The sequence below is a fragment of the Phascolarctos cinereus genome, unplaced genomic scaffold (genome assembly GCF_003287225.1).
Source record: "Phascolarctos cinereus isolate Bilbo 61053 unplaced genomic scaffold, phaCin_HiC Scaffold_9;HRSCAF=440, whole genome shotgun sequence".
Lineage (NCBI taxonomy): Eukaryota > Metazoa > Chordata > Mammalia > Diprotodontia > Phascolarctidae > Phascolarctos > Phascolarctos cinereus.
In genome coordinates, this window is record NW_027556402.1 from 173,781,405 (window position 1) to 173,792,857 (window position 11,453).

The 11,453-nt window shown below is 34.9% G+C and overlaps 1 protein-coding gene across 3 annotated transcripts in view; it reads left to right on the forward strand.

The window, feature by feature from the left end:
* PPARGC1A (PPARG coactivator 1 alpha) overlaps nt 1-8,122 on the forward strand; it is a 425,645-nt gene extending 417,523 nt beyond the window's left edge. For all 3 annotated transcript variants that reach the window (XM_020992474.2, XM_020992470.2, XM_020992476.2), the window contains exon 13: nt 4,261-8,122. In XM_020992474.2, coding sequence (XP_020848133.1) covers nt 4,261-4,364 — 104 coding nt within the window. In that variant the 3' untranslated portion in view covers nt 4,365-8,122. The remainder of the gene's footprint in view (nt 1-4,260) is intronic.
* The last annotated feature ends 3,331 nt before the right edge of the window (nt 8,123-11,453 follow it).

The following is an 11,453-nucleotide window of genomic DNA, read 5'->3' on the forward strand; positions in this document are numbered from 1 at the left end:
ATTATGTGCGAAAATGATTTGAATGAAAAAATTCAGAAGGGGAAACAAATGGGCAAATTTTTTATCATGTTAAATTTAATATTTAGATAAGAAGCTGGATTTCAAGAAGTTAATAACTAGGTGAGGACGTAAAGGAACGAAGGGTAGGTGACTTTTTTTCTAGGAATTTGTCCATGAGAGGGAGAAGATATAAGACAATAGCTTGAGGGGATGGCTAGGTGAAATGGATTTATTTTAAGAATGAGGAAGGAAAATGCTCATTAGATTGTACTTCCTGAGGAAGAAAGGGAGATTAATACATTTTAAAGAGATTTCTATGAAGAGGTTTCTGGCAACCACATTAACCAGAACTTTTAATTATCTACAATAGCCCATTACTTCAACTTACTGGTTAATTGAGGTTTTGCTGTAGTGAGGCAAGGAGTTGCCTATAGCTTTCTGAAAATTTTATTGCTAGTTTCTTCACAATGTTTTATAATATGGCTTGCTTTATCAGCAGTTTATAGTAGTAATAACAACTATCAATATGTAGTTTGGGATAATAATGTTTTACCTTTCACCACTTAGCAAAAGTCAGACAGATTTACCCCTCACTATCATGAGAGAAAATGTAAAAATTCATGTAAAATTAAAAATGTTGGAATAGGTATATTGTATTAGAAATCTTTGAAAATTAACATACCAGGCCTGCAAAGAACTAGAAGTAAAATAGGTGCCCATCAATTGGAAAATGGCTAGACAACTTATGGTATATGAATGTAATGGAATATTAATGTACCATCTGAAATGATGAATATGGTAGATTCACAGTAACTTGGAAAGACCTGTGTAAATGAATGTAGAATGAAACAAGGAAAATTATTTATGTGAGGATCACAAGAATGTACAATGAAACAGCTTTTGAAAGTTTTAGAAATTTAAAGTCCTTCATCCTTACCAAAGAACTTAGATTCTGCCCCAGAACCAGCCTGGGTTCTGATTGGTGGGCTTTCACTTGATCTTGCCTAAATCCAGGCCTTCATTTGCCTCGCTTGTCAGCCATCTCCAGATGTCTACCCACCATCTGCATGGTATCCTCTCGTTTACGTTCCAGCACCCCTTTATGAGTTGTCATCCTAGAACCATCTTGCTTTGGGATTTTTATCACCAGTCTGTCACTGTATGTGATGCATAGTAAATGTTTAGTACATTATCTACCTATCTGTCCATCCATCCATCCATCTATCCATTCATCCATTTATCATCTGTCTTCTGTCTATCTATCATCTATCTGTCTGTCAATCTACCTGTCAATCTCTCTCTCTCTCTCTCTCTGTCTCTCTCTCTACTTACCTACCTATCATCAAAGCAGTGACCACTATATCTTCAAAAGACTAATGATAAATTATTCCTACTACCTTTTGTCAGAATGGTGATAGACTAGAGAATATAAGACACATATTTTCAAAAATGGTCAATATGTTGATATGTTTTCCTAGACTATACAAGGGGATGTTATAAGTGAAGGCTTGTCTTGGGGGTTACTTGTCAGGGAGTGAGTTAGTGGATAATGTTTGAAATGTAGGAAGGGAGGAAGGAAGAAATCAAGTAAGAAAAGAAAGAGCATCAAAACTTTTTAATACACAGAAGAAAACAAAACAGGGCAATTTTGTTACCACCATGTTATATGTAATATACACTTTAAAAGACCTATGTTTACAGAAGTTCAGTTTCCTATATAATATTCTTGTTTGTTCTTCTGTGTCTATTGAAATATTCATGTTTGTTGATGACTTAGTTAATAAAACAGAAAATTAAAAAGATAAATCAATATCAGGCATGTCTCAATTGACAGAACTTTACGTTACAAAGTTTAAACTTAATTAATTCATGAATTATCACAGATTCACTGTAAGGAATTTGGCAGTCTGGACTTACAGTATTTCAAACCCTATTCTGCCATGTGTTCTTCATAATGGCGTAAGTTGGAGGTATTGGCTCTTCCAGTCTTTATTACAGCTAAATTCTGATAAGTGGATAAAATTTCACAGTAACCAGTATTGACACTACACCTGCCATTTTGATTTGATAACAGCTCCATGAATACTAGCTCTCAGTTAAATAAGGAAATCATTTGTCTGGGAATAAAATAGTCAATTCAGTTTTTCTTCACTAATTGCGTGTCTGTTGGTCTGGACGAGGATATGCCCCAGCAGTCACTGGGACAAAACTCCATTGCTAAGTGAGAACAGTTTTTCCTAGTCCTTAGCTTCAGATGTGAGGATCTGTAAAGATACCATAATGAAACAATTATTATGTCTCAAATCTGAATAACTCAAAGGAGGCCAATAAGTTCAAGTTATAGAAAAAGTGCAAAAATTGTGAGAAAAATGACATTGCATTTAAATTTTGTGCTAAAATGGATTGAGACTGCTGAAGAATTTTAAAGATTTCTCCCCACCATAGTCAACAGTATGCGAGTCAGTCAGTTGTAACACCAGAATTTCTGGTATTATATTTTATGACTTATGAATAAAACATAACAGTGTTTATTAATATTATTGGTAGAAAAAAAGTATGATGGTCAATATTTTATCAGAAAAAAAATCTAAGCATAAGACACAAATACAAAGTAGGAGGCCTAGGGGGAGGTATTCTATTCCATTCTCTATGTCAGGTCTTCTAATGAGCCATATTACTCCTCACTGTCATGAGAGAAAATGTAACCTTTCAAGTTTCAAAAGACTGTTGTGCATATAGGACTGATACGTACACACATATATACACATGCATATAAATATGCACACAGAGATATGTGCATATGTGTATATACCTATGTTTATGTTATATTATTATGTTATATTACATTATATTGTATTGTATTATATTATGTCTCCTATCATATATCATACCATATCATGCCATATCATATCATGCTATGTCAGATCATATGTCATACCATACCATACCATATTATATTATATTATATCATATTATATTATATCCCCAGGACAGGTGCAAGAGAGACAGCCTAGGCTGATAGGAAGAGGATCAGAATAGGAATCGGATCTAGGTTCCAGTTACACTTCAGCCTGTAATATATTTCCTGACCTTCAGCAATAATAATGATGCTATTGGGTCTCTCCCTCCTCATCTCCTCCTCTTTGCTCTCCTGGCTTCCTTCAAGTCCCAGATAAAATCCTACCTTCTACAAGAAACATTTCTCAGTCCCTCTTGATGCTAGTGTCTTCCCTCTGTTGATTATCTCCAATTTACCCTGTATAAATCTTGTTTGTGCGTAGTTATTTTCATGTCTCCCCCTTTAGACTGTGAGCTCTTTAAAAACAGAGATTACCTTTTACCATTCTTTGTAGCCCCAGCATCAAATACAGGGAGTGGCAAATAGTAGATGCTTAATAAATGTTTGTTGACTAACTGACATTTATATAGCATTTAAAGATTTATCAAATGAGTTTTTCACACAACCCTATTGTGATGTAAATGTTATTTTTATTTTCTAGATGAGGCTTTAGAAAGAGGTTAAATGCCATTTCCAAGGTGGGGGGCAGGGGAGAAAAGGGAGACAAAAACAAATTTGCATGATAAATTGATAAATGATAAATTTATTATATATTTAATATATTTAAAAGGAATCTATTGTACTTAATAGATTTGCATTTTCATGTACAATCCTCTTTTTTATCATACTGTGTTATGGAAATGCTTGTTTTATTCCATAAATTAAAAATTAATTAAAAAATTTTTAAATATTATATCATATCATATATATAGTTTTTTAAAAGGGAGACATGAAATGATTTGCTCAGTCATACGGCTAATATGAAAGCCGTTACTCCACATCAAGCCTTCTGTCTGCTATACCATAATCATGCCTTCTAGAGAGCAGGAATTGTTTCATTGTTAGTATCTGTTTCCTCAACAGCTAGGACAAAACCTGGAATATGGTAGGTGCTTGATAAATACTTGACAATTGGTTAATCTGTTTGAATTGCCTCGTTTAAAATACAAGGAGAAAAAAAATACCTGCTTATCTTGCAGAAATGTTATAATCATAAAAGGAAATGAGTTTGACATGTTATACCTGTGTCGGATATCGTTATTGTGCTTTGCATCTAATGGCTAATAGATGTTTGTTGAGTTGAATTAACATTATGATGATTGTAAATTTCCAATGAAGTAAGTCATCTTATACTTGTTTTCAATGAGAGTTTGACAGTTGTCTAGGAAAGCTGCTTCTGACTTGCACTAATTTTGTTTCAGATTCACACTCAGATGATTTTGACCCTGCTTCTACCAAGAGCAAATATGACTCTCTGGATTTTGATAGTTTACTGAAAGAGGCCCAGAGAAGCCTGCGCAGGTAACAAGCCCACAGGCTGAGGATAATGGAGGGATGGTGAATACCTCACAGGACATCACGTCCTTCAATACGGACTCTTGAAAGTCATACCTAGGAATTTATCCTACTTTACACTCTCTGTACAAAAATTAAAAAAAAAAAAGGTTTACATGAACACGGCTGCTGATGAGGGAAGAGGCCAAAGGGACATCGAGTAAGCACATGTTTATCCATGGGGGTCAGCTTTGCTTTCCTGGGATGAAAGTGGTGGTTGTTGTGACATTTTGTGTGTGTGTGTGTGTGTGTGTGTGTGTCCTTGTGTTTAGGGGGGTGAGGGTACAAGCAATGGCTGGCGAGAGTGCAAATGCAAACCACTTGAAGTGACAGCAGTTCCATAGAGAGACACTTTAAACCTAGAACTTCAAAATGTCTGTGCTGTATCTAAAAAGAAAAAAAAAAGGAAAAAGCAAACAAACCGCAGATCACCCTGTACTGACCATGGGTGATTCCTGGGCTTCAGCTGCTGAGCTCTTGTTTTTTTAGAAAGAGAAAACACAAGCAAACACAACCTTCTCTGGTATTGTAATGATGATGTGACAATCCTGAGGAAAGGACGGGTCCCACAGACCTAACATCCTCTCTCTCTCTCTTTTTTTTCTTTTTGTTTTTCCTTGTTGACCTTGGAGCCTGGATGGAAGCATAAACAGCGGGCATCGGCATATTAAACCTCTTAACATTTTGAAGTTTCTGTAGTTCATCCTTTCTCCTGACACCCATGTAAATGTCCCAAATGTGGATCTTCCACAACAGATGTTAAAAGCCTTGTCAATGGTCACACGTGCAGCTTGTTCAGCAGTCCTTTCTGATGAGCGGACACGATGTTACGTCATTAACGAGAGTTGGGTAGAACTATCTGGGATGTGTTCAGATAGTGAGTGTATTTACTACATTCTCCAATGTAGTTAAGTATTTACAGATGTTCAATGGAGTATTTTTATTTTGTGTACATACTCTATGACAATGTTCTTTTTTTGTTACAGCTATGCACTGTAAATGCAGCCTTCTTTTCAAAACTGCTCAATTTTTCTTAATCAAGAATATTCAAATGTAATTAGGAGGTGAAACAATTATTGTACACTAACATATTTAGAAAGCTGAACTTATGCTTATATATATTTGATTGTACAAAAAAAAGACAGTGTGTGTGTTTGTTGAGTGCAAAACAAAAAAGAAAAAAAAAACACAACCGTTGCTTTATGCACATTCATCCCTTCTTCGGTGAGCTTTGATCTAAGCTTCTTGTCAAGGAAAATCCTAGCCCCCAAAAGGTATTCACCACTTCTGCGATTTTTTCCCACATTTTCTTGTTGCTTGTTTTTCTTTGAAGTTTTATACACTGGATTTGTTAGGGGGATGAAATTTTCTCATCTAAAAATTTTTCTAGAAGAGATCATGATTTTATGTAAAGTCTCTCAATGGATAATCATTAAGAAATGTTTTTATTTTCTGTATCAACAGTAGTTTTGAAACTAGGGGTCAAGGATCTTTTTAAAATGCTGTTTTGTTTTATTTTTCGTGATTTTAATTTGATACAAAATGCTGAGGTAATAATTATAGTATGATTTTTACAATAATTAATATGTGTGTATGAAATCTATCTTTGAAGCCAGTATCTCTCTTCATTGGCAGAGTTCAAGAATGGTATTTATCTATATTTTTTACAGTTATGCATCCTGTATAAATACTGATATTTCATTCCTTTGTTTACTAAAGAGACATATTTATCAGTTGCAGATAGCATATTTATTATAAATTATGAGGTGGCAAAAATAAGAAAGCCAGTGGAAATGTTATACCCAGGATGCATGACACTTGTCAGGTTCGAATTTTAAGCACTTCATTTGGGAAATTCAGCTTTTGTAGAAGCAGTGTTTCTACTTGCACTAGCATGGCCTCCCAGTGTGACCATGACATTGTTTTTGATAACATTGCTTCTTCTAAATTAAATGGAAACTTCTGAAAATCTCCATCTTGAGCATCCGGATTTCATCTTGAGTGTGGAGTCCCTGGAGCTGAATCAGTAAAGTCTGGAGAATGTATTCAAGCTTATAAATTGATACTCGATTACTGTTTGGCATTCATGACTTCGTTTTAAAGATATGGTATACCTCCCTACTTAATCTTTCTGTTCTCTCCCCTTCCCCCAAAGCGATCTTATAAAACTGATTTCACCCCCAGGCTAATGCAGCGGATTTTGATAGCTGCATTCATTTATCACCAGCAGATTGTGTTCTGAGAGATTCCACTGTCTGTCCTGTCGGATGCTTGCTTGACTTTTTGGCTTCTTATTTCTAAGTAGATAGAAAGCAATAAAAAAAAAATTTAAAAAATAAAAACTTGTTCACTGGTTCTGCGTTACAACAGTAACACCTTTAATCCGCCTAATTCTTATTGTTCTGTAGGTTAAAATGCAGGTATTTTAACTCTGTGTGAACGCCAAACTAAAGTTTACAGTTTTTCTTTCTGAATTTTGAGTATCTTCTGTTGTAGAATAATGATAAAAAGACTATTAAAAGCAATAAATTATTTTTAAGAAATCAATATTTAGTATATCATATTATGTGTTCAAGGACCACCAGATGCATTACCTATTTTGCCTTTAAATTTTTGTGATCCAGTTTTAAATACATTTTCTCTTTTGCCCTGAATTGCTGACATAAATTTTTTTTAAAATTTATTAAAAGATAGCAACACAGACCTTATGTCATGGTTTAATTTTTTCCCCCTACTGCCCTGATGAATATTCTTTCCATGAAGATAGCTTTCCTCCATGGACTTCAAATTGCCTATAAAATTAGCGCAAAGAAAGGATCACTAAACCATCCAAATAGTGCTTTTTATATCTAAAGCAGACACTGTGGGTAGCCCATCAAAAATATAAACTGTGTTCCCTTTATTTTTAAGAGAACATTTCAAATGAACACATGCACCACATCATTATTGGAGGCCCATTTCAGCATAGATCTGTATGTCTTTTAGATGAATGGTGTGATGTTGCTTTCATGCTGTGGTAAGTATTCCATCTGCAATATTGGTAACTAAACTGGTGCTTTATACACGTGGGCCTTTTAAAGAGTCATATAGCAGGGTAGCTTCTACCTAACGCAAACTGATTAAGACCCGAAAATAAGGCATCTTCAAATTGAGGGGTTGGGGGAGAGGGAAATCAGTCTATGCTAAATGACTTGGAACAACCTTTGGGCTATCAACGCCCAAGACAGCATGGTAAGGAGGGTCTACTCTACTAGGGCATGATGGTTGGGTCAGTTGAAAAAAAAAAAAAAGAAAGGAAACCTTGTAATGCCTTTAGGTGTAAGTTTACAATAGGTAATGATTATGTGTCCTTTGTGATGGATGTAATGAGAACTTCAATCACTGTAGTCTAAGACCTGATCTATAAATAACCTAGAATAGCCATGTAATATAATGTGATGATTCTAAATTTGTACCTCTGTGACAGACATTTTCAATAATGTGAACCACTGATTGGATGGAGCTACTTAAAGATTTGTAGGTGAAAGTGTTATACTGTTGGTTGAACTATGCTGAACAGGGAAAGTGAACTTTTAGTTTAGCCCTCCATGGGCTATTTTCCACCTGCCAATTCTACATGTACTGTTGTGGTTTTATTCATTGTATGGAAATTCCTGTGATTTTTTTTTTAATGTGCAGTACACATCAGCCTCACTGAGTTAATAAAGGGAAACAAATGTTTCAAATCCACTTCTGTTTTCTTATTTATCATAACTAAACCCCTGACATGTTTCTTAGATTGGGGCACATTTATTCTCTCATTACTATGCTATTTCTTCCTCCTTTCTCTGTTTGCCTCTTTTCCATACCCATAGTAGGACTTCAGCTTTAATATAACATAAACATTGTAGAGTTTGCCTTGTTGTTTTTTTTTTAAGACAGAGCAAAGATAGACACAGAATTTATAAAAATGAAATATAATAGGTAGAAACCTGACATGTGATATTTTTGTAGGAGTTTGTCCTGTTTTATTATTGTAATCTGGGCAAAACACATTTTTAGGCAACAATCATTGCCCTAAGGGAGAATATGGCTTAACATTCAGCTTAGGAAAAAATTCTACTTAAAGCATACAGAACTCTCGGGCACTTGTAATGTACCTTAGTCCTTCATTCTTCTGTCATCAGGTTGAATCTGGGACAAGTTAATAGCTAATGATTATGATGATTCAACTCACAGGTAAAGAAGGTATCTATTGGGGGCAGGGAAAATAAACCATGTTCTTATCCCTGTCCTCTGTGTAAATAGGACTGGTGCTGACTTAAATCAGTATAGCTGACAACATTTTCTCTAAACAAAAAGAAGGCCTTAGAGAACATTATAAAATTGACTTGCTTCCTTTGCTGACCTGATGACACAGATTTCTAAATCACACATGGTATCTCATCCTTTTTGTTGACGTCACAGTTGAACTTTTCTTTAAGGCTTCATTTTTCTGTCTACCTTAAGCCCCTTGAGGGAAGAGAGGAGAGTAAATGAGGAAGACTTCGTTATCTGGGGAGGTCTTGAGACATCTTGCCCAGAAATAAAGATAATGCTGTTTCCTGCAAAATATTAAGTTGTCTCTGACTTTGATGTTTCTAATGGCAGTTACCACTGAAATCAGTATTAGGCAGGTAAAGTAAATAGGAGTCTTTGATACAGAAATAGTCCTTGACTTGATTTAAAAATCACTCAAACTAAAATAGCCATCAAAACCAATAATGTTATGTTAATATTGAGTCCAAATTCTATTTGGGGTGTAAAGAGGGTTATCATTTTTGTGGAATCATTAGCTTGTATTGCATATTATTTATGAGATTTGATTTTATTTAAATGTTGGTGTTACTGGCTGTCTAGGTATAACTCAATATTAATTATAAATACATTTTAGCCAAACTGTACTCAGTTGCTATATTTATTCTACATCTGAAATTTAAATAACCCACATTGATATCTCTTATTTTCAAGCAAACTACACAGCATTATAAATCAATCTTCTCTACTTTATCAAACAGTAGAAAGCAATAAAGAAGGTCACAAATAGTGCAGTAGTTCCTTGGAGGTTTGTAACATTATGATTTAAACCTTAGAAAGATTTAATCAAAAGCTGAATTAATCCCTAGAGGGAAAGGATTCTGTATAGATTCTATTGATAGACTCACTGCATCCCATTTTCATTTTGCTAGAATGTGTTTGTTAATATATTGAAACAAAAGAAAGCTTCTCCAAGAGAGATGTGAAAAGTACTTCTTTGTGGGAAAGGAGTGATAACATGCAATCCACAACTTCCTGTTTATTTTCTCTTCCATTTGAAAGATCCTGTGTCATTGAACTTGATTGTGGTTTCTTCTTTTTAACCTGAACAATACATTTAAATGCCTCTTTTTTTTTTATCATATGTCTTTGGATACATCTACTCTCTTCCAGATATGCTACATTTTAGTCAAACCTTGGAATGTGGCACTCTTTCATATTGGTTTCTAACTTGCAGTATTGGGTTCAGATGGTCTCATCTTAATAAATTTCTCAGAATTTATAGTCATTAGAAAATTGAGGGTAAAGTTGGCTATGAATATTCGAGTTGACAGAGAGTGATTCCCAGAAGCAGGGGTGCATGGTAAAGGCTAGGTCTGAAGTTGGCATTGCTTCTCTGTTACCTTTCCAAACCCGTTGAATTGACAAGACTCATCTAATCCTCATTGCATCTGCAGGAGGAACAAATTTTAATTAATTAGAGGGCAAGTGTGAAAAGTTTTAGAGAAGACCAAAAGATCCTGTGTTCTTTTTTCATGATTAAATAAAATTAGAATGATTACATATGTACACCTAGTCTTTATTAAGGAAAAAAACCCTAAAGATTGTTTTGTCTTTAATTTATGCATATAGCACTTACTGAATGTGAGTATTTTGTGTGATGTTTAAATCTGCATATTGACCATTTTCATATATTTTCATGTATTAACTTCTACTAGGGAAGAAAGTAAATTATTAGAAAAATCCTGGGATGACTTTCAGGAAGATACTGTGCTTCAACTTGGTTTTGAACAAGGGCATTTTGCAGAATTATTATTTTTTCCTACATAGTTTTTCTCTGATGGATTTGCAATGAGATGACGTCCAAGTGAAATCCAAAGTTAAATGGGAAGAGGGGGCAGCTAGATGGTGCAGTGAGTAGAGCACTAGCCCTGAAGTCAGGAGGACCTGAGTTCAAATCCAGCCTCAGACACATAATACTTCCTAGCTGTGTGACTCTGGGCAAGTCACTTAACCCCAACTGCCTCACTGAAAACAAACAAACAAAAAAAAAGTTAAGTGGGAAGGAAAGATATGTTAAGTGGTAAAATCCTAAAAAAAAAAGCTCATTGAAGTATTTAATTGGATGACATTTATTTTTGCTGCTCTCTCAAAGATAAAATACTCCAACTTTTCTCTCTTAGTGTTATTACTGGGTAAAAACAATGAAAATTATTTTAGTCCAAAAGTTTCTGCACTATACCCCAAGCAAGACACTTAAGAAAATTGCAAGGTATTCCTATATGACTGACTTTGACATTGGGGAAAACAGGCACCTGCTTCATTCATACTAATGCTTTCTCATTTTGCTTTCTTACTTATTCTTACCATTGCTTGGCAGTGAACTGTAAAGGCTCCCTCAACCCTAAAACATGATGTTTTGCTTGTTCTTGGTTTGACCATTTAGCATTATTAAAGCTTGGCAACTGTACCTTTTCATCATCTGCTTGAGTAATGTATCATATTACCTAGAGGCATTGCCCTCTGCTACCACTTCCCTACATGCTAATGGGAGTGTGAGTGTGTGCATGCTATTATGGGATAATGATTAATTACTCACCTTCCTGAGGTAGTCTAGGTTACCAAACCGGTCACACAATCTGTGATGTGAACTTTCAAATCAAGTGATTTTACAATCAGATGATAACACCCTATTAATCCAATGACATTGTCATGTAAGACTGACCACCACTCTTTGATGGTCCTCTTTTCCAATGAGTCCTCACATAAAGCAGAATTTGCTCTT